Below are 25,054 nucleotides of genomic sequence, written 5' to 3'. Positions count from 1 at the left end.
TATATGCCAAAAAATAAACCGTCTAAGTATGGCATAAAAATATGGATTGTTTGTGACTATAAAAGTGCATATGCATGGAATATGTTAGATTTACAAATGACACTACATTAGTAGCATATACACCGAAGAGAAATAAATGCGTCACTCTAATTAGTACCATTGACAATAAAGGCGATATAAGTAATAGATCTGATAAAAAACAAACAGTGGATTACAATTCGACAAAAGGGGCTGTTGATACTTTTGATCAAATAGCAGCAACTTACACTTGTAAAACAGGAACTGCTCGGTGGTCAGTAGTTCCTTTTTACAACATGATTTGGCGTGAAAATAACCCTTCATACCATGAAAACAAAAATAATAGAAGAGGGTATTTTCTGGAAAATAAGGTTATGAACTAATAAAACCTGCACTACATAATAGAAAATTTCTCCCAAGAACTGAAGCAGCCACAGCAATTGTAAAAAAATCACAAATAGATCCTACAGCAGATCCAAATATGAGTAGAAGCATTATTAATGCCAAAAAAAGGGCTTTGCAACTTTTGTCCAAGAGAACTGGATAGAAAATGTAGCGAAAATGTCATAAGTGTTCAAAATTCATTCGCAAAAATCATTTGTTTCAGGTCTGTAACAGTTGTAAATAAATTTACAGTTATTGTAAGTTTTGCTCTAAAATTATTTTTAATGCATGAACTAAATTTTACTTTAATTGCATTCTTTATATATATATATATATTTTTATCATTAAAAAGTGTGTGAACTTAAAAAATACATGTTACTGTTAATAATCATAATAAATTAATTAAAGGAAATATTGGGGTCATTTATGACCCCAAGGGTCTTGAATGTAACCGAAATGGGAGGGACCCACGAGGGTTAAAAAGCTCCACAGTATTTATTTAAAAACTGATGAAATATTTTTGAACTTTAAATTACTTACACATATTATAGTATTCATCAACTGTATGAATCCATCCAACATCATCATGGGTATGACATATAATATGAACATTCAACATATCAGATTTTCCCTTAGGACAAGCCTAAAAATAGAAATTAGGTAAAGAAAATGTGTAAAAAATAGAAAAAACTTGGTAATTCAATATGAGTAGCAAAATGGGTCAATATAACTAAAAGTACAAATAAAAGCAACAAATGGGTTAAAAACTCAGCGAACATCTGTTTGCTGAGCTTTTATATCCATTTTTTTTTCCTGTCTCAATTTACTACTCTACAATACTTTTCATAGGCCATGAAAGTCAGTAAAATAATTTTTAAAAAAAACAATTAGAATGTGCTTTATGATTATTGAGTCGGTCTCTAATCTTAGTGCCCAATTGCATAATAAATATACTTAAAATTATAATCTCAACCCCAAAAGAAAAAATTTCCAAAAAATTAAGCTTGGAGTTATGTTTTAAGTGGAGTTCTTCAAGGATCAGTTTTAGGGCCTCTTTTGTTGTTATTTTTATGAATGATACTCATAAAAATATTTCAGGACACATGAACTGTTTTGCCGATGATGTCAAAGTTACGGGGATTGTAAAAATAGAAGAACAAGTAAAACAGCTGTAAGAGGATTTAGATCATATTACAAAGTGGGCAACCAAGTGGTGTATAGTAGTAAATGTTGGGAAATTTCAAAGTCAGGGAAAAAAGCATACAAGTTATAATTTACAGGGTTCAGTCATTAGTCAGGCAGAAAATGTTATTGTTCTGGGTGCATTAATAAATCGGGACTTCCAAGTTTAGTCAGCAGTGCAAGTAACAAAGTCAAAAGAATGCTTGGATTTATCAATAGATCATAGAGCTATTTCAAACAAATCTAAAAAAGTTCTTCTGCTTTTGTAAAGAAGTTTGGTAAGACCTCATTTTGAGTATGCTATTCAATTTTGCTCTCCTTGTCTCAAGAAAGATATTTCTTCATTCAAAAGGGTTCAAAAAAGGGCTACTAGGCTAGGAGGGGACTTTCATCTAGATTGTGATACCAGACTTAAAAGGCTTAATATATATAACCTAGAACAAATGAGAGTTAGACAGGAAATGATTCAATTGTTTAAATTTATCAAAATTAATGGGTTAAATTTTTGCATGGAGAGCAGAACAAGGGATTATTGTTTTAAGCTATTCAAATCTCACATTAACCTGGAAATTAGGCAAAATTACAACTTTAGTAGGGTTGTGTGCACTGCACTAGGAACAGCTTATTGGAAGAGATTGTAATGAACAAGGAAATAGATAGCTTTTTAAAAAATCACTGATCTTCATTGAGGACGAATAAATTGACTAGGACCAGCCTAGCAGGGCCCAAAGTCGGTTGCTGGTCGTCATATTTGTAATTGTATCATTCATTGTAAACAAACTATTCATAAATAGCAGAACTTGTCGCATTGAGATTGAACCAAGCAGCAACTGGTTAAGTTAGATATTGACAAAAATGCGAAAAGAAGCTTAATCAATGCATCAACGCCCAAGAGTAAGCAAGCAAAAGTTTTTAATCAATTAGTTTCATTTTTACAAATTTTGTTACATTATAAACACTTCATCTTATTTTTTATCTTAATCACCTTTGAAAACATAAATCAAATAAAATTTATACTATTGGAACTTTCTTCACAGGAGATCATATCTGCAATGCAGAGACCTTTTCAAGAAAATTTAGCTTTTCCATTAATCCTACTAATTATACAGTGGGCCAAATTGATAAGACTTAGCAGGTTTGTACATGAAGTAAGAAATAATAATTTATGTAAGAGGATTTTATTAATCTAGAATAATTTTTTTAAAAAAATGATGTACATGACTTTCAAAATATATTGTCGTAGTTTCTTCAAAATAGTTTTTGGAAGTTTTATTACAGACTGTCCAGATGCATCTTATTCTTCACTACAAAATGCAATAAAGAAATAAAAATAAGATAAATTATACAGGACTCACTTTTTTACCTACATCACAGGGTTGGTAAAAAAAAAACGTTTTTTTTTTTCCAAAATAACCAAAAAAACATGTTGTTTTGGTTTAAACCAGGTTTTTTTGGTTTAAACCGGGTTTTTTTTTTGGTTTAAATACTATTTGCGAGAAAAACAATAATTTTCCGAAGGTAATTAAGGTTCCATGTAATTAACAGTTATTCAATAGTAACATTATACCTAATTTCTTGATTAATTAGAGATAAGAACAAAATCTTGTAACTAAATTAAATAATTAAAATAGCTTTCTGCGGGGAAATATTGATTGAAATGTTTGACTTGATTATTAGTATTGACTTGACATATTAGTACGCATGTATATATAGACCCTTTATGATACAAAATACTTCAAGAAGTGGTTGTGATACGGGTAAAGATAAAATACAACGAAGACCCAAGAAAAAAACTTTATAAAACCAACATAATATGAATAATTATCGAATAAAGGTAAAAGTTATATTTTTAAGCATAATCTTTTCATTAGAACAATTTTCATATTTTTTCTTTCTGATCTTACATAATGCTGATTTTTACACACACAATGTCGCAAATATTGAAGTAAAGCGAAATGTACAACAGTACATGATTGAACAGTCAAAAAATCGATTGCTGTTGTACTGACAAAGTTTTAAAAAAAAGTGCTGCTCTATATTCGACTCCGTTCTTATTTTGGCCTGCAGAATAAATCTTAATTTTTACGTGCAAACAATTAAGTTAGACTGTTGATTACCTTACAAGTCAAAGTTAAAATTCCAGGAAAGTGCAAATAAATGGGCAAAAATGTCACACCCCTGCAACAGGAGTGAGCAATATAATGGATTGCATCTACAATAAAAGATTCAATCCTTAGTAAATCTTAACTAATCATGCAAATTAAGCATAATGATGGAAGTTGACTGAAATTTGCTTATTGCACATATATGAAATAAAAAATATATTAATATTTTTTTTCGATTAAAGCTTGTAATACATTTTGAAGAAGCAACTTTGCAATTTTAGTATTTATCTCTGCAACTTAGCTAGGAACTTAGCATAAATGGAATTTTACATTTTTCAATATGTGTGGGGAAATCAATGTAAACCTGTAAAATGTTTTTTTTTGTTAAAAAAAGCCAAAAAAAAAATTCATTTTTAAAAAAAAACCACATGGTTTTTTTAAAAAAACCAATTGGATTAAACCAAACAACCTTGCTACATCAAAGTGCATTTCTACAGTAAATTATGCTTACCTCTTGTCAGAATCAGCATCTTCACCATCATCATAAGACAATATTACTCAATTTAAGTCAGACAATTACAGCTGCTATTTTTAAAAAGCAGCATAAGGGTGGAAGTACGATTTATCACAGGCAACACGATCGACAGAAGACACATTTATAAACTTTTCAATAATTTTTATTTGGACAAGGAGTCAACAGTCCCTGACCTCTAAAGGCAATAACTTGTATATGGAACTTGAAGGAGGAATTAGAGCCATGACCAATAAGATTTGCACCACTCACTGATAATGTACGCAGGTCGTTGAGCAGCCAGTATCAAAATTGCAACCCTATCCTAACCGATTGGGCTACCTCTAGAGTTGTTAAAAGATGTCAATATGCTGTTAAATTTGAGCAATTTTTCCATTTTCTAAAATCAATCAGTCAAAAACTGAGTCAAAAAAATTTAATTTTATGGTTTTCACTTTCTTGATAAGTACATATACAATTTTTTCTAAATTGATATCCTAAAGGAATATATATGTATGCAAAGAAAGGTTGGAATTGATATACATATAATATACTAGATACCCATAAAAGTTTTATTATGTACTAGCAAAAATACCCAGCGTAGCCTGGGTCAGTAATAGTTATGAGAAACAATCCCTACTTTCATTCGTTTTCTGCTTTTCCTGAAAGAACTCAATGCACACTGCTTCAAAGTGACTAAAAATCAAGTTTTTTCATTCACATAAAAGTAAAATGGCAATACGCATGGAACAAAATAGTATTCCTTTAGGCACGAAAAAACGACATTTAAGCATATACAAATTTGAGGAATTTCCAAAACATGAAATTAAGCTTCACTTGTTTAAAAAGACTGATAAGTTTTTTTTTTTTTTTTGAAGAAACTGTTTAAAAAAATGTAGCCGCCCGTTATCCCTCTATACTTGATTTAGTTACTATGGGAAATTTCAATTATTGTGGGGTCCTTACTGCGGTTTAAAACATTATTAAATTTGCAGTAATCATTTTGGGATACTCTGGATAAGGCTCCCCCTCCCTACTTTGTAAAACTGTCTGTTACTAATTTTCGTTGAAGAGATATTGTCGCCAATTACCTAGATACTTTTTGTAACCATAAAATGATGCTAAACATTTTCAAACAAAATGTTTCCAAAATAAGTGGTGCAATTTCCCGATTGTTTGAAATTGTGCACAAACTAATGAAACTTTTTGTGCTGTTTATGGATTTGTTAATTTAGTTGGCGGAAAATTTTACATTTTAACAAAAGTTTTAAAGATTCTCTTAATAGCCATATTTTAGTTACATGGTGAAAAGAGAGAAACAGTATTACGCAATCTTTAGCTTCAAAAACAGTGACAGTTGGAAAAAATGCCAAATGCCTTACCTATTGAAATCCTTACGCAAAAACAAAGATTAGTGAGATTCCTGAAGGTCAATTGGATAATGAGTAAGTGTCTGATCAGCGCAAATAATAATTTTTAAAAAAACATTAATTCCATTAAAGTTTCATGAAAATGGAAAATAATCAGCCAAATCCATTTATTCTTTGCCTATACTGCGGAAAAGCGTTGCTTTAAAAGCCTTAAACAGTCGGAGGAAATGCAAAAATATTTAACAATACAACAATTCAAGCTATCAACAGAGTTAAGATGATACACTAAATACTGAATTGGGTTGATGAAAGCCTTCGAACCTGGAACTAAAAGGCTTATAACTTGTTTTTATTCTACTCAGAAATTTCAAAAAAGTGCCATCTTAAGGAGAAAAATCAGTTTTCGATGGACGTATAATCAAAGCCGCCCATATGGGGGGGGGGGCAAGTGGGGCTCAAGCCCCCTCCCCCTTTGAAATTAGAATTTCCTTGATTTAGTACTTTTTCTTTGCTAAAATATAAAAACATTTCTTCTCCAGCAATTAATGAATAAGTGTGTATAAATGTCAAATTTCAATTACTCTAATCTGTACTGTTATCGGTTTCTATGGGGAAAATATCTTGCTAAACCATGAGGAAAATATCTGAGCCCCCCCTCCCCTAAAAATTCGCATATGGGCGATCTTGCTTATAATGTTAGTATGTGCAAGTATTTTTTCACCCCCATATTAGAGAATTTATATGAAAAATGCCCCTATAGGGGGTTTTGCAACCCCAATACGGGACAAAAGGTACCCTATGTGTTATTTTGATGCATAAGCTATATTATTGTAAAGTTTCATTAAAATCTTTAGTATATTCAGTAGTTTTTGCGTGACAAACATATTCACAAACATTCACATATATAATAGTATTAAGATGAAGAAATTGGTTACTTGCTGTTTTCAGGCAATAATCTATTAACGTTTACTAAACATCCTTACAGTAATTCTCAGCTTTAAAATCCTTCATATTATTTTTTCCCTCTTTTTGATCAACAGATCATTTACTGAGCAAATAAATTAAGAAATTGCAGCAAAATAGAAAATAAAATAAACAGCAAATCAATTGCAGATCAAATCATTTGTTATTATTGCATTTCAAAGTGAGAGTAATAAATTGTCAACTTAAATTTCCTCTTGGTACATTTTTTTTATGAATTACTTACTTGCAACAAAGATAAAAATCAAAGTATTCTCTCAAACTACTAGTGGGCTGAGTACTACAACCAGGTAATTACAAATTTTGCAAAATAAAATGTTTCACTTTGAATTTTTGTTTGAAAGAAGACATAAATGTTTCTAACTAATAAAAGTTAGAAAGAGGAATTTAAATGATATCTTCATTCTTTAAAACTAGTGAGTATACATCAATTTGTCTAGTTTTCTTGAAAGTTGAATTTAAAAAAAATCAGATTCGTAGCCGTTTCCACAATATATAGACACCACATGCACGTACAATATATAGACACCACATGCACGTCCATTATTTGACAATAAACTTTTTCAGTTTTATAAATGCTCATTGTAAATTATGTTTTGAAATTACTTAAATGTAATTTATGAAAATATTGATTTTACTGCAAAAATAAGGTCTTTACATCTTAATCAAATTCATCCTCATAGTGTAATTGAATTCATGACAATTAAAGGACATCAGGAGAGGGAAAAAAAGTATATTTAACAGAATGTATTTATTTGCAATTAGTTTCAATTTTGCATGTAAGACAAAGGAATGTTGAATTACAGTTTTACATTTCAGCAAAACTCATTTCTACACACAGCACTGAAAATGATTTCTTGGATATTCAAATTTTGTACACGGCCATTGAAAATCTTACCTCAAAAATATGAAATAATTTACAGGCCCCAAAATCAAACAAATATGCACCTCTTATAAGGCAACAATGGAAATGAAAAACCATTAAATTAGCAATGAAATGCTTAAAAAATAATACAGTAATAAGAAAACTAAGCAGATTATTGCATACACCTAGATTTCAAGGAACCTCCTTTTCAAAGCAAAGAGTGATGTCTTTTCATTCAAAAGCTCACAATTTGCATTGAAAAAGAGGTTCCCTGAAACTTCGTATCACATGTGTGCAGTAATCTGCTAATGTTGAGCGTCAAAAACGTTGTGTTTTCATTTAATACAAATATTATTTTCCAAATAAAATGAAGCATATTTCTTTCTTCCGAATGAACCATGAACAGCAAAATTGCATAAGCAACAACACATATCTTAAACAGTGCTTAAAAAATTGTCACAAATAAAAAATATGTTGCAGACAAACCTCGCTATTGCGACACCCAGATTTCATGACAGGCCAGTCGTCATGTCACTTTTTCAAAGTCCTATGACAAAAATTTTTAATGTTAAGTGGATCCGGAGTTCAAGACAGTGTTTTATTATGAAACTCTTAAAACAACACTTTGGGCTGCTTTGAGAGGAAAGGACATCTAGTTAGTTGAAATATTTTCAGCAAAGTAATGAAATCGAGACAAGTTTTTTTTTTTTTTTTTGTTGGAATTTCTGACAAGCAATAAGATACTTGTGTTATTATTGCCCTAGTATGCCACCTCAAGAATGGTGGGGAATGTACATAGTCATACGTTCTGAAAGCAACAGATTTTAAGCCTTTGACGTCATGGACGGACTGCAAAGCATATGGATTTTAAAAGTGGAATAAGAAATAAGAGGAGAAGAGACAGATATTACCTACCTTCAGCCATAATTGGTCTACATTCTTCCACGACAGAAAGATGTTATTGATAACCTTATTAGACTGACAACGAACACACAACCTTAAAATATTGAAAATAATTAGAAAGCCTTCTTTTATGTTCGGGGGATATGGAATAGCTTTTTAACTTAAAAATGAATTTTGTTTAAATTGTTGTTCAACAAGTTAAACTCCTATTGGAAAGTATATTAATGATAAAAATAAAAAAACAAGTTGTGTTTTTAAAAAGATTTTAGCCTAGTTGCATCTTTAACAATAATCCAAAACTATCTTGATTGACTAAAGTAACATAAAACTATTCATTAATTTATTAAACCTGTCAAATTTTAGAATAAAATATTGCTTAATTATATTTTTAAACAGTTTCGGTTAAGACCTCGCTTCTGCAGTTACAACTCTTAGTAGACAAGTCCCAAGGTGTCATGATAACGAGATTTGCCTGTGTAGGATGCACTACAAATGTTCTTTTTCTGTACAGGATTGAAAAAAACCTCAATATAAATTTTTAAAACAATTTCAATGCATATGCCAAAACTTCAGTGTAAGAAACAATAAAAATCAAAAAACACTTCAAGTTTGAAAGTGTTTTGAGTAAAGAACTTGTAATAGGTTTATTGATGAATTACAGTTTACTAAGTTTTCAATTTTTCTACTTCATAATAACATACAGTAGAACTCCAATTATCCGGACTCCAACAATCAGAATCACTTCCAGAAGTTCAGGAAAAAAAAGTGGAAACGTACTACGATTGGTAAAAAAACGATTCTGTCTACCTGGTATTCCTTCCACGAAGTTTAACAAGCATTTTACTCTTTCACTGATTTATTCAGCACGCAATAACTTTCATTTTTTGTTCATTACTGTACTAATGTACAGTACTTGAAAATATGCATAACACTTAAAAGTTTTGCCTTTTCATTTGGTTAATTAAAAATTCCTTCTCAACAAAAATAGTTTTCTTTTATTTTCTACATACTTACAGAGAAGTCCTGAGCCTAAATATTTGGAAGGGGGAAATTTTCAATTTGGGGAATGAAACTCTGAATTCTACAGAAAAAAAAAAGAAAGAAAAGAAATCTTCACACACATAACTTTTAGTGAGAAAATTCATTAGGAATCAACAAAAAAATATCTGCAGTACTGCAATTCCGTCTTCAAATTGTCCGAATCGGCAGTCAAAATTCGCCAAATAAATAAATTTTCGAGAGGTTAAGTTACTATGACCTGTTATGATTTCCCATCGAGGCACCCCTGCATACATATAATAAGTAATTAACATGGACCCAATTTTTGGTTTAAATTCAATTATTCGAATGGGGTCCGGCCTTAAATGAATTGGATGATTGGAGAGTTCTACTATACCTTGTTCTTAAAAGATATTATCAGTTTCTATTTTACATTACTCCTTTTGTACACATTGAGTGAGAGGTTAGTAAAAGAAAAGAGTACAAATACAAAAGTCACGACCAAAGATGATCCTTTCGTTTTCTTTACGAAATATGTAATAATTATACAATAATAAATGGTCCAGAAATATGTTTTTACAAATTACTTTTTAAAATAATTTGTAATAAAAATGACATTTATTATCAGATAACAAATTATCTGAGCAACCTTTGGTCAATTTGCAAATACTTTCAACTGACAAATAATAAGAAATAAACTATACAATGTACAATTGTATAAGAAAAGTTAAGACAAACATTACATATTTGGTTTAGGACCATTTCACAGTTATTTTATCCAAACATGACTTTTTTTTGCCATAACTATTTAATTTACTGTTTATTTTAATTGTATAATATTGTTTATTTTGAGTTTGCATGTTGATAGGACTAAGTCAAAATAAAATTTTGTGCTGTGAAATGATAATTAAAAAAAGTGTCATGTTGTGGACATTTGGACAAAATACTAGAAAATGGCTCTTACAATGCTTGGAAAAAGAAACAAATAAAAGATACAGAAAGAGGGGAGGGGGTATATTTACAGCTGTATTTAACAAAAGACAAAAAAAAAAAAGGAGGAAAAGACGAATATACTATAAGTACAGGGTTCATACTCTATTTGGATGAAAAAATTCCATGACTTTTCCAAGACATTTTCATGACTTCATAAAAATTATCATGACATGTTACATGAAGGGAATAGTACTATTTGCCAATTTTCTGCAATGGGTACTAGCAAAACTATTATGTGAATGCCACTACCTTATCAAAGCATTTACTTATGACTGAAAAAACATCAGTGCATAGTACAGAAACTAATTACTATTCTTATTTATCTTTTTAATTTAAGTAAGGTAAAAATATATAGTGAATGCGATATATAGATGTTTAAATAAATAAATATTTAATAAAGAGAGCACAATAGTAATAAATGTGGCAGAATATTAATAAATGGGACAAAGGTTGAATGAGTCATTACAGTTTTCAAAACTAAATTTACTTCATAAAAAAATTGCTCTTTGGTGTCAACAGAGTATCTATTAGCACTTGATAGTATTTTCGTTCATTGAAGTAAAGCCTCGTTTTTCAGTAAATTAATTTTTTTTTTAAGTATTAGAATTCCCTATTTCTTTGTTCTATCGCTTGACTAAGTATTTATTTTCTGAAGCCTTCAACAAATGAAGATAAACTCTGACAAGTTTAATAATGATTTTTTATGAGTGGTTGAAACAAACTCGGATGCAATTGAATTATACTTTTTAAATGGGTGTGGCAAAATCTGGAACGTGCAAGTTCAGTTCTAAAAAATATAAAATATAAGAAGTGCTGAAAATAATTGGGAATTCCGAATAAATGATGTCCTATCAGTAAAACCACATTACAAAAAAGGCAGACGGCTGTTATAGAAGCGGAAGCAATAGGATTCCAAAACTCAAATTTGTTTTTAGAATGGTTCAGTTTTCCAGTATAAATAGCTTTTACATGCAATACTGTTAAATCACTGAATATTTCTAATGTTCTTTTAGCTTCTGTTACATTCTTACTGCCCAAGACATTTTTTTCCATGACTTGAAATAAATTTCCCAGACTTTTAATGAAAATATTAATTTTCCATGGCCTTCCAGGATTTTCATGACCCGTACGAACCCTGTAAGTATTATAAATTCAAGCAAAAAACAAAGTGAAATTTACAATTTTACCATTCCATGTACAAATTACTATTAATAAATAGCCTCATATTTTTTATAAGCAGTCAGAACAGCAGTTTTCAATGTTTTTCATATGATGGCTCTTTTAAAATAATTTCTAAAACACAACAACACACTTCAACATTTATCATGCATTGTCAATATGCATCGGTAATTTCAACAATTACAATACAGTCAAGCCCGCTTATTAGAATATATATACAAATGAGAATATTCTGCTTAATGTATTACATTTTCAATGTACCAAGCCATTGATATCTGTTATTTTAATGGAATATCCTGCTTATATTAGAATAATTTTTCGTGGAAAATTGCTATTCCATTAAGCGGGCTCGACTGTACTTCACTTCCAGTGGTGCAACCAGGGGGGAAGGGCACATGGTACATGCCAGAGTTTCCGTTACAGTCGCATTTTTCGCAAAATACGAAAACACAATCTAAATTACGAAAATGAAGCAAGGTATTTTCTCTTTTATGCTCGAAAAAGAAAAAATGATACAGCAAGCAAGCATGGCAATATTGAACTTGTCCTTTTCATAAATCCCACTTGAGATGTTTATCATTAAGTTCCACAATACTCAGTCTTAATAGGCATTATGTTCCTCCCAATAATTGCGTTATTGAAGTTTTAAAAATCACACTTGCGTCCTTTCAATGCCGAGTATGATTCTAAATTTTTTATTTCAAATTTTAAGGAAATATTAACTAATATGTATTTATTTCTCTATCGATGTCACGGGTGAATTTTGAGTTTTGCTTTCAACTGAAGATGAAACACAGAAAACGAAATGCAAACGTATTCATTAATCTTCCAACATTTTAGCATTTTGTAAAAGAATGTTTGAACTCGGCTTAAACCATGGTACATGACTGAACTTATGATATGATAGAACTTTTTTTCAAAACACATATTAAATAGAAATTCCATAAAAAGTTCTGTTTCACAATTTAAAAAAAAATAAAAAAAATTTTTGGCACAAAATGTAAACCTAAAAGTATTGTTAATTTACAGACTATTATTAGCCAAGTTTACGAAAAAAAGCAGTCATCAGAGGAGACTTAATTTTTCAATCTCAAAATTTTATCAATTAAAGTATTGTTAGAGGAATTTTAACAGATATAGTACAACAAATTTCAAAGTATTTTGAATCAGTCTTGATATTCCTTGTAGCATAAGTATTTTAATTTCTTTGTTTGTTTGCAGACATATCTTAATCAATCAAATAAAATTAAGGTACACTCACACTGTCATTTACAGCACAATATGCCATGTGAAGGAAAAGCGTAGTATCTGCAGAAATAAAATTTTGAAATATTTGAAAGAAACAAGCTTTGGATTCCATGCTAACAAGCATTAGAGTTTTTTTTTTTTTTTTTTTTTTGTGCTTTATTTACAGTGCTATAAAGCCAGGGTTGTCCTATTTTGTCCAGCCCAGAAAAAAACTCCCAGATATAATATCATATAATATCATTTTGTCCACATTTTCAGTAAACTGAAAGTTTTTAATTAAAAGTTTGAAGTTTTAAAATAATAATTAATTATATGAATTCTTCCTATTCAAGTAATATTTTAATATAAAAATTGCATAAATAAATATGTATATAAACAATTGATTGCAAAATACTTTAAAGTGAAAATGAAAAAAGTAAGATCAGTTGAAGTTAATGTAAGTGTGTATATAAATTAAATGAGTGTTAATAAGTTATAATACATGCAATAATATTTATAAAAACAAACACATCAGATATAAATTTTAAGACCCTTATCAAGATGTTAAATGAATTAATAAAATGGGGGTAATTGCCCATATTAAATGCATTTACAAAATTAAAAAGTAGGAACAAAAGTTTTTAAAGGTTGGAGTCTTAAAACATTAAAAATCATGTTTAAAATAAAAAACCACTTGACATTTACAAAGGAAATTTTAACATAAAGTAAAATGTGTTCTTGTAATATAAATGCGATGATCCACAACAGGCTTTGACCCCAGCTGGGCTGTTCCCAGTCAATTTATTAGACCCCAATAAAGATTAATGGCCCTTTTAAAGCAATCTACCCTTTTGCCCATTATAGCCTCTTCCCCTACACTATTGTAAGTACCCACAACCCAACCAAAATATTAATTTTTCTTAATTTGTATGTCATTAACATGTGCATAAAAACATGCAGAGTACATAAATATTCAACTATAGGGTGATATCAATAAAAACTTGAAAAATAAAAGAGTAAAATTAGAGATGTACCGAGTAGCACTTTGGCTGAGTACTCGGCCTATCACTACTTGGCCAAGTACCAATTCTGTTTTACGATAAACCGACACACACGTGATGAATTTTGAACTCATTGGAATAGTAGCACAGACCTCCATGTCCATATGATAGTTTTTAAAACGAAATTCCGACTGAAGTTTATTTAAAAGTTCTCTTTTGTCAAAAATTTTATTTTTAAAATTAAAAATCAACAAATAAATAAAAGATATGATTAATCAAGTTGGAACTAAAACAAATTATATCATTCTATTATAGTTTTAGTCCACCAAACATAAATAATTTTTAAAAGCAAATAAACAACGTTAAAAGTACAAATGTACGGGGACACTGCAGACACATCTTTCTCAGTGCATAAAATGGGAGCTAATTAATGTAAAAACGTCCAACAATAAATCCGACTTTCGTCGGATGTCTTTAAATCCATAAGCTCACATTTTGTGCATTGAAAAAGACATTCCTTGTACCACCAAAACATGTGTCTGCAGGGTTCCTGCATATTTGTGCTTTTAACCTTGTTTTAATTGATTTTTTTAAAGCAAATTAAGCTTTATTTTACAACTCTGTATTGTTATCATTTTGCCAAAAATTTGAATTTGCAAAACCATGGTTTTTAAATTTTGCAATCTAAGTTTTCAAGTGATAAGGAATACATTGGGATATGATTGAAAGGGTTTTTTGTTATGAGTCTGAATATTCATCTTTAAGATCACTTCGACTGTTTGTGACCAAAGGTTAATAGTCCTACACTAATATGTGACATAGAAAAAGTAATTGCACCCAAATACACATCTATAGATTGTTAACTTTTACTCTGATTAGCATTTTATAAGTTTTTTTTTTAACTTATACATAGAGTACAATCTTATTTTATGAATATAGCAATTGTAAATGATTGCAGTATATTATATGAGTACGCTTTTTTATTAATTGTAAAATCTCTCTTGAACAATATTCAATTTTTTACAACAACACAGTATTGGGTGAGTATCTGATCAAAATTTGGCCGAGAACCAAATGCGTCTCTAAGTAAAATGTTTTTAGTCTATAAATCTTTGTTTTGTATGTATGTCTCTAAGCATTTCATTTGACTTTTCCTTTAAGTTTAATTTCTACTCTTTTAATGTATAATAATGTAATCACGCCCAATCAGGGCTGGATTTGGAAGTGTGGAGGCCACTAATCAGGGTTCAAAAAGATCATCATATTTTCGAAAATATTCGATACTTTGATATATATCCAAACATTTTTATATAAATGTATATATCCGATATTTTCGATCAGCACTTTAATAGTAAATACATCCCCTGACCCGTGAAAGTTAGGATATTTTGTAAAAATTTTATTGAGGTGGCCCCTTTGTTGTGGAGGCCCCAGGGCAGTAGCCCTGCCGGCCCTCCCCTAAATCTGGCCCTGTGCCCAATAGCTTATTCACTTTGTTAAATTTTATTACTTTTAAGTAAATTATGATCTAAAATTAGTTGCTCCAAATGTGTATTAAATTTTTTTTCGGATTTATTAAATTCTAAAGTTAACAATCATTTTATTTTAATTAAATGATTAATTCATAATAGATAATATATTAGAATCATACACTAATTTTATTACACCATAACAATAAATTTATGTATGGATAATCAGTTGATTTTTCATTTCACGTCCATTTCGTCTAATTTTTTCGGATGTCCCGAACTTTTTACAAAAAAGTGGACAAAATAGCAACCCTGTATAAAGCTGAAGTAAAATTAAAGGTGAAAATGCAGAAAATGAAAAAAAAATTGCAGATGCTATTCTTTCACTTCTCACAGCCGAACATTCTTCTGGTTGAAATAATATAATTTAGAGACATTTTTATTTCATTAGTTTAAAATAAAATATAGAACAGGCAAATTTTAAACGTACAGATGAAAAAAATAATGTTACAATTAATACTGATACAACGAACAAAACGTTCAATCCCGTTTTAAAAGCCATTAAGATAACATGTAAAAAATCTCGTTTGGGCAAAACATATTTCTGGAAAATATTTGTTACAACTAATAGCTTTTCCCAACGTCAGTTTGAATATTTTTTATTAAATGCTGTTTTTAAAAATTAAAAAAAAAAAACTTTCACAAGTCAAAATGTAAAATTCCGTTTGTACTTTTAAAACGGAGCCATTTAAGGTGGATATCCGCTCATGCTGAAACATAAGCTGATGTGTGAGAACAAAAGCCAGTGTCCAACCATGTGCAGTCAATTTCTGCACAACATTCGTGAGGCACCCTGCAAATTCACGAAAGGGTTAGCAAGTTTTCAACTTTTCTTGTGGTCAGCATAAGTGACGTTTACAAATTAGAATCTTTTGTATTGTCCTTTGGGACCAAATCTCTTGTACTAAGAAAATACGTTTTTGAAAAGATGACTATGAATAAAAGGTCAGTGTTCAACATTTTTCTCTTTGTTTTTCCAGAATAAACAGGGTCTGTACTCAATTTCAGAAATAAAATGAAAGAGTTTTGAGGGAGAAAAATGAAATTTTGAAGGAGTACTAATGGGATGTCTTTTAATTATGTTGCACTTTTTTTTCAGCATGTTTGACTTTGATCCCCTTCCCCCTTTGTCAAAGTCATCTTCATCTTTTTCTTCCTCTTATCACATGTCATATTTTTTAAAATCTTATTGTGATAATAACTGCGTGATGTTACTTTTTGTCACCCTTTCTCTTCCCCTTGTCACAATTTCATGAACCCGTCTCCACCTCAAGGCATGACATCACTTGTGAATGACCCATTGTACAATATCAAAACTGTAATTTGCTGAACAATTGTTTTTTATACAGGATCACTTAACAAAGTACATTTGCTTATGTATTTTTAAACATTTAAATAACAATTAGACAAACTGAATTTTGTAGCTGAGAGTGTGGTGGAGGGAAAAGCAATAATCATAAAACTTGAAAAAATAGCCAATCACTATTTAAGCATTGTTTACTTCATTTATGAAATGTCTTGGTGATCTAATAATATTTTCAACTTCATATTTTATAACTTCTATAATCAATTTCGTAAATCACATCTTTATGGCAAAAAAAAAAAAAAAAACACTTGAAATTACTTCATTATAATTGTCCTTATACCTTCGCCCCTGTGACGAAGTTAAGTTGTTGGATCGAAGTATTTTAAGTTACTGTCGTAGAGGAAGACTATGTAGTCTTGAACTTAAAAAAAAGTAATCTTGAAGGAGTTCAAACCAGGGTTTCCGCTACAGTCGCATTTCTCGCAAAATGCGAAAATACTATTCAAATTACGAAAATGGAACAAAGCATTTTCACTTTTTTGCTCCAATATAACAAGAAAAAGAAGGGGGGAAAAGTGTACAATCAGAGAGAGGAAGCGATATTGAACTTAATCATATTTATAAATCATATCTAACATGCATAAACTGTTATTAAGTTGAACATTATTTCGTCTTAATGGGCATTTTATCCCCCCCAATAAATACATTATTGGGGGTTTTAGAAAAAAAAAGTTTGCTCCCTCAATATCAAGAACAATTCTGAATTTTTCATTTCAAATTTTTTAAAAATATCATATAACGTGCATTTACTGCTTCAAAGATGTCAAGCCTGAATTTTAGCATTTTGCTAAATACTTTTCTCCCAATTTTAGTTTTTTTGCTAAAGAATTTTTAAACTTGGCTTAAACGCTGGTTCAAACCAAAATGAAGGTGTTTGAAGGGTCCTTTGAAAAAATTTCCGATATGAAGGAGTATTGGAATTGTTTTGAAAGAGCGTACAAACACTGTAAATAATGTTTTCATTATATTTCAGATCGAAATGTCGCAGTTTAATTATATTAGAGTACATTAGCAAAATTAACACTCTAATAAAAATAAAGTAAAGTAAATTTAAAGACAATTCCGTTACAACGAAATATTTTAATGGTCCCTTGGAGTTTGTTGCAATGGGATTTGACTGTATTTACTTTATGTATATGGTTATTGTCATTCTCATGTCTGAAATAATGTAGAGAAAGAATAGATTTTATTGCCTAGACCTGTTTTGGAAATAATTCGACAATCCACCTGTATTTCTTTTGTTTATAAAAAAACAAAAGAAATACAGGTTTATTATTATGAAAAAAAATTTCATAAATAACATTCTATAGAAGAAAATTGGGTTCAATATTAAAAAACTGATCAACTAACAGTTGAGCAAATAGAATATTTTCAGGATATCAATAATACAATTTCATTACTGCATATTTTATTGTTGTAGCAAAAATGATTTATTAATAGTGTACTAACTTATTTTCACTGCAGTAATGAATATAATATCAAATAGACATTGGAAGATTTACCGATTAAAATCGACCCTTCAATCAAATTTAAAGAAACCGAATCACATAGAGAAAATTGAGGATGTTAGAATTTTAAAAAGCACAGTAAAAGATATTTCCAATTATTTGCAATGAATACCACGAACTGATAATAAATCTACTTCTACATGACACAATTCTACTTAGCATGATAACCACAAGCAAAGGTTTTGTTACTTAAAAGCTCCTGTTTAACATGTTTTTTGCAAAATGCATTAGGACATAAATGACATACATAATCTGGAACCTGCTGACATTTTTTACAGAAGTGAATAGGACATTTCCACTCATCAGTTTTAGTAACATTTGTGTTGATACAACGAATGTGATAACCCTTACTACAGGAATCATGGCTACAAATTAACAGTTTACCACTTTTGCCACACTTGTAACAAAGAGGTTTATTTTTTCCATTGGTCAAAGGCTTCTCTTTTGGCAAATCACCATTTACAACCGCTCTTACTAGTTTAACTGTACAATTAAATTCTTTACCAGGAGATTTGAATGCTCCATTTTGAGGTTTTTTACCGATGAGACCACTACATCTGGCAGATTTACAGTTGCATTTTAGTTTCTCAAAATGAGAAAAGTCCATCTCATAGTCGAAAGTCAATTCAGATCCCGCAGGAATGTCTTGTTTTGCAAAAATGCCAACTCGATTGTCTCCATTAACAAGCCACTTCTGGGTTTCACAGTTAGGATCACAAGAATGATTCATAAATCGTGAAAAATTGCCTTTTGGTCCAGCATCAATTATACGATTTGAATCTAATCGACAAAAATAAAAGTTAGTATCACCACATACTTGTTTTTCCTGAATTCTACGGTCACATTCTTGTTCGTCAATTAGATCTCCCATATATTCAATAACAAAATGTCCTTCTTTTATATCTTCAAGTGCCTTTAAGCCCCAACCTCTATCTTCAGTATAAAAAGGCTGAACAGGGGCATATTGGCGTTTAACAAATTTCTGGTTCTGACACAATTCACCCGACTCACATATCTCAGGGTGACATTCAATACACATATTACGATTAAGGCACAACGAATCATATCCACAAGGATCTTTGTCACTTTGTTTACAACCACACACATTATATTCAGACAAGTCATGCACAGTATAAATATGAACAGTTCCAATGGGTCGATTGCTCTTGATATGTCGGTAATTAGGTAGCTTTTTACCATCAACTGGTTCCAGCGACTTTGCATTTTTTGTTTCAACTGCTTGAAGGGCTAAATTTACGGCATCTTCAAAAACTGGATCAGGTACTTGCTTTTTATAGTTGTGTAGCACATCAAAATCTTCTAGACCAACATTTTTTACAACGAATGGATAAACCCTGCCCTTCTGCGTCCAAAAATATTCATTAGAACTGAAAAATTGAATAGGGAATTCCCCATCATAATGATTCATTTGCTGCACATTTGCAGGGATTTTTTTTGGATTCAATACTTTAGCAGGCCACCATCTAAAGTTGTAAATTTTTGCCCAAACTATATCATTAAAGAATATCACTCTCCTACACTCACATCTGTCACAAACATATTGTTTACTTGTATCATACTTCTTCCTTAGACACTTCTCATGAACAGATGCTGGACAAAAATTACAAAACATAAGATCCTGATTACAACCACAACGAATACAAAATAACAAATTTGTAACTGGGTCCCATTCCCGAAATTGTTCAGGTGAAAAGTGATCAGGACAAGACATCACATCATGAGTCAGGATAACAGAACCTGGAATAATGCACTCATCCTTCGTATGGAAAGCAGTAGGACATTTAAAACATTTATACATCTGGCCTTTAACCACGTTTGGATTCTTTGAATTTGCATTGTAGCAAGTCAAACACAAATGCAAAGGGCACGCACCTGCTTCAGTTCTAACTGAAGGAAGAGTTTCCAAACACTTTTCATGGTAATACTTATCACAAGAATTGACAGAACACTTTGTCACAACACCATCTGCAATTTTGCAAGCAAAACACACATGTTTTCCAGCACTACAACTTTCACGAACAGCTTTAGTTTCAGTGTTAGATTTTCTGAATTTAGCATGAAATGAATTCAAAGGATTTTCTTTCAAATTTGGAGAATCCAGCATTGAAGAATTCTTCACATCACCATTGCATCCATTCGCACCATTAATTTCATGGGATTTTATTTTGTTGCCATCTGAAGTAGATGAATCAAAACTAGTAGATCCATTTTCTTCGTCGCTTACAGTAAGAGCTTGATTTTTTTGTTGTTTGCTTGAATTTCCATTACGAGCCACATTTTCAGTTAACTTTTTCTTATGTCTTCCTCTTGAAACAGGCATTTTCGTAATACACAAAGGATTTTCTTCCGAATTAGGAGAATCAAGCGTTGAAGAATTCTTCACATCACCATTGCATCCATTCGCACAATTAATTTCATGGGAATTTATTTTGTCTGAAGTAGATGAATCAAAACTAGTAGATCCGTTTTCTTCGTCTATTACAGTAACAACTTGATTTATTTGTTGTTTGCTTGCATCTACATTAACAGCCATGTTTTCAGTTAACTTCTTTTTAGGTCTTCCTCTTGAAGAAGGCATTTTTGTAACGCACAAAGGATTTTCTTTCAAATTTGGAGAATCAAGCATAGAAGCACTCTCCACATCACCATTGCATCCATTCACATCATTACAGTCATTAATTTCATGGGTTTTTATTTTAATGCCATCTAAAGGAGATGAATCAAAACTAGTAGATCCATTTTTTTCGTTGCTTTCAGTAACAGCTTGGTTTTTTTGTTGTTGGCTTGCATCTACATTTACAGCCACGTTTTCAGTTAACTTCTTTTTAGGTCTTCCTCTTGAAGAAGGCATTTTCGTAATACACAAAGAATTTTCTTTCAGATTTGCAGAATCAAGCGTTGAAGCATTTTTCACATCACCATTGCATTCATTCACACCATTACAGGCATTAACTTCTTGGGTTTGCATTTTGAGGCCATCTGAAGTAGACGAATCAAAAGTAGCAGAGTCATCTTCTTCGTCGCTTACAGTAATAACTAGTATTTTTTGTTGTTTGCTTGCTTCTCCATTAACACCTACGTTTCTTGCTAACTTCCTTTTACGTTTTCCCCTTAAAGCAATCATTTTTGAAAGATAGATGGCAGAACAGTTTTCAAAACCTATATGGAGTGGATACTCATATACCATTTGCTTCCATTTCGATAAAAACGAGATAGAAAACAATAATTTTTAGCATAAATGTTAGTTTAAGCGTGAATGCAGAAACATTAAAGTACCTAGAAACAAGGAAGTAACTGAATAATTAAATTTTCATTCAAAAATACAAAGAAACAATCAACAACATTAAACTTTGCGGGGTTTGAAAAGCGATTTCGATGAAGTTGAAGTAGAAGTATTTTTGAATGATTATGCCTAAGTTCGACGGCTCAACCGGTAGCGACCGGTTGATTGATCACGTGATAACTAGTGACGTTGGCTAATGCTAAAGTATAAGAGTTGACGTCATTATTTTACTGGTGAGCTACCGGTTGCTCATCGAACACAACCAATATGTTGTGCGAAATTTATTATTCGAAAACATTTTAAAGAAATGAAAAGTGAGTAAATTTTCCTGATATGCAGCATCAAAATCTTTCAAAAAAAGTAAAGAATTTACTTGAATTAAAGGGATTGCAAAATTGCATGGAGCTTTTAGAAATAATAAAGGAGAAAGAGATTATGAGGAAGATAAGTGGCGTCATCTGTGAAAGAAAACCAAAAGTAAAGATACAAATGTACATTTTTCAAGACAGAATATTTTTGATTTTTATTCTACTTTCCCAGCAAATGTCAGAGAAAGAAGAAAAAAGCATGAAAGAAGACTTAATGCATCTTCAAAATATTGCAAAAAACGAAAAAATGTCAAAAATAAATAAAATACATAAGTATCGAAAAATTAAAAATTGGAATGTAGAGTATTCGCAACTCCAATAAACTATAGGGGGCGCTGCAGCCACCTTCTAATGGCGGATAAAAAAGGTAAAACGAAAAAATGCCGCAACTTATCACTTGCTTAGACGCTTAGTGAATGCCAGTAATTTTTCATCGTGTTTTTGAGAAGCTTTCTTTTTTATTCTTCTGAAATTACATTAAATCATAAACGGTTGAAGCCAGCAATTTACCCGAAAGAAAACACGTGGAATGGAATGTTTTACCTTTTTCTTTAGTATTGTTAATCACCGCAAGGTAGCGTATTCGAGCTCTGGAGTTGCGAATTGAGATGGGAGAAAATGTCTGTCTGTCCCCCCCCCCCCTCCCTAATAACTTTTGAGTGAAAAGTCCAATTCGGACCTTTTTTTTTTTTTTTTGTTCGAAAGATCTCGGCAAGGACACTTCATTCCCATATTTCTATTTTTTTTATTTGAACAATTTTTCGTTCAATTTGGAACAGTTCAAAAAAACTTAACATTAGCACTTACGGGGAAATTGAAAGCAAATGTAAATCCTGCACTCGAAGGCGAATTTACTTCAAACAAACTTCGTTAGAAAAAGCTCTTGATGAAGAACGTAATAAAAAATATCTTTTTGATTTGAACTTTTCCGTTCAAATTTGCACAGTTCAAATACCTTAACATTAGTGCCTACGGGGAAACTGAAATTCAATATAGATTCCGACGGTGTATTTACTTCAAACAAATTTGATTGGAAATAACTGTTGACGAACAACTCCCGGCGACTCCGATAATTTTGAGGCACCTGACTCAACTCCGACTCCTGTACCCGAAAACTTTTCGGACTCCGACTCTAACTCCTTAGCTTTGGCAAAAATTTAGACACGGAGGGGAAATGACTGACTCCGACTCTTGGAAATGTAAAGTCTTCAACTCCGACTCCTTTTTCTCAAAGTAAGTCCAACTCTGACTCCACAAGCATTGCAGAGTTGCGGACTTTCAGCAAAAATTAATCTATTTCAACTCCTTACTAATCGTTGAATTATAAACCTTTGACACCCGAATCTGACTCTCTTTTGCTCCAAAATGAGATTGGCTCCAACTCCACAACCATGGTTTTTACCTTGCAATAGTTATTGTTGATATGGTTTGTGTTTATTTTCACATTAAAATCTCAATTTATGTATTCAGTGTTTGGAATTCAGTGCGGAGAAATTCGGAGTCCTTTATCTGAATATACATAAATAATACACACATAATCCCTACATAAAGATATAAGCAGGCTTTTTTTTTAATGAAAATTATCTCTTTAAATTTAACATTTCGTTTTTTTTTAATGTACATTTATTCATTTTTAACTACTTTTTGGCAACAGGGAAAAAACAAAGCTTTTTTTTTTTTTTTTGACAGTGTATTTATTTTAAATGAGCGTATTATTTTTAGTTTTTTTTTTTTTTGAAAGCTATTAAATGTATTTTTTAATGGAAAAAAATATATTAGCTGCTTTGTTTGAAAGGTGTTGTTACTTTATTTGTTTGTTTATTAATTTTTCACGCATCTATTTCTTCAGATGAGTAAGGCATATTTTATTTCTAGAAATCAGGTTAAAATGTTAAAGAGTTACGTTTGAAATAATTTGCGATTTTAGCTAATTTTTAGAATATTGATCAGATACTAGAAAGTCGATATTGGTATACGGGAAAGTAGGCTCGTTTAGTTTTGGACGGAACTTCTTGTTCTTTCATAACTTCCTCTAACTAGAAAAGGGCTTGAAGTAAAAGACAAAGAATGTACAAATTGTGATTCTTTTGAAAATTTAAAAATTTTTTGAGGAAAATTTCTTAAATGATAGGTATATTTTTTTTTCCTCTTTTTTTTTTTAAATATATTTTTACGAAATGTTTTGCTTTCTCGAAATCTTCATTCTCTATTTCACCTTTTTCAAAACCTTATTTAAAAAAAACTCCGCAATATACTTAATTTTGACCGACTTCAAAAAGGTGGTGGTTATCAGTTCATACTGTTTATGACTTTGTAAGTGTGCCAGCTCAGTGAACACTTAGTGAACCGATTTTGATTTTTCTCTTTCAGATGAATAGGGAATGCTCCATATTAGGTTCCAAACCTTTGATTGACCATATTTGTTCTTTACAAAAAAAAATTGACAAAAAACAGTAAATTTCATGTAATTTTCCTATAAAATGTTTGGTTTAGTCCCAATTTCTACACCATTTTAAATTTCCTCCCCCTTACATAAATCAAAATATTGAAACTAAAAAACAGGGGGAATGAAATTTCACTATTCTTACTCTAATTGTGATACAGTTACAAGATAGACAAGCAAGTTTGATTCGTTATAACTATCAAATTTGTCTCCTTATTTAGTACTAAAGTGATTTACATTAATTTGTTGCTTATTTTGCATCTTGATGTGTGCCATAATTGCATGCTGACATAAATTATCTTCAAAGCTGAAATTGATTTACTAGCCAAAAGGGCATGATACTTAAGCAGCAATTGAAGATGATAAAATATCTAATGTTGCACTTGGAGCATTAAAATTTCTTTTTAAGAGAGTTTGGCATAGAAAAGGATAAGTTGAAGTTAATACTTATATTATTCGCGTAGAAATAAATAAGAAACACATCAAAAATATCAGAAAATATACTGACCCAGAATTACCCCGACGACCCAGAATTACCCCACTAAACAAAAAATCAGCATACTTTTATGCTAACTTTTTTTCAACAAGAAGAAAAAATGTATGTGGGTATGAAAAGCTTATATCATTTGCTAATAAAAAACAGCACCAACAAAATTATTCCTTCAACACTGTTTCACCTATACGAATCTTGAAAACAATCATGATTTTCCGAGGCAATCTTTTTTGAAGATGTTTTTATAGAAGTATTAAAACTATTTTATCTCTCTTATTTATTTCACTGTTGCATTGTTTTTGACCTTGGTATAGGAAAATTGAAT

General features: G+C 30.7%; 1 protein-coding gene across 1 annotated transcript in view; it reads right to left on the bottom strand.

Moving 5' to 3' along the window:
- The window catches only part of LOC129217022 (lysosomal alpha-mannosidase-like), a 48,288-nt gene extending 47,263 nt beyond the window's left edge, over positions 1-1,025 (bottom strand). The window contains exon 1 of the mRNA XM_054851254.1: positions 943-1,025. Coding sequence (XP_054707229.1) covers positions 943-1,021 — 79 coding nt within the window. The 5' untranslated portion in view covers positions 1,022-1,025. The remainder of the gene's footprint in view (positions 1-942) is intronic.
- Between the last annotated feature and the right edge of the window lie 24,029 nt (positions 1,026-25,054).

This window comes from Uloborus diversus, chromosome 2 (assembly GCF_026930045.1).
Source record: "Uloborus diversus isolate 005 chromosome 2, Udiv.v.3.1, whole genome shotgun sequence".
Classification (NCBI taxonomy): Eukaryota; Metazoa; Arthropoda; class Arachnida; order Araneae; family Uloboridae; genus Uloborus; species Uloborus diversus.
Note: the sequence above shows the minus strand (reverse complement) of the source record. Positions and strands in the feature narration are given on the sequence as shown.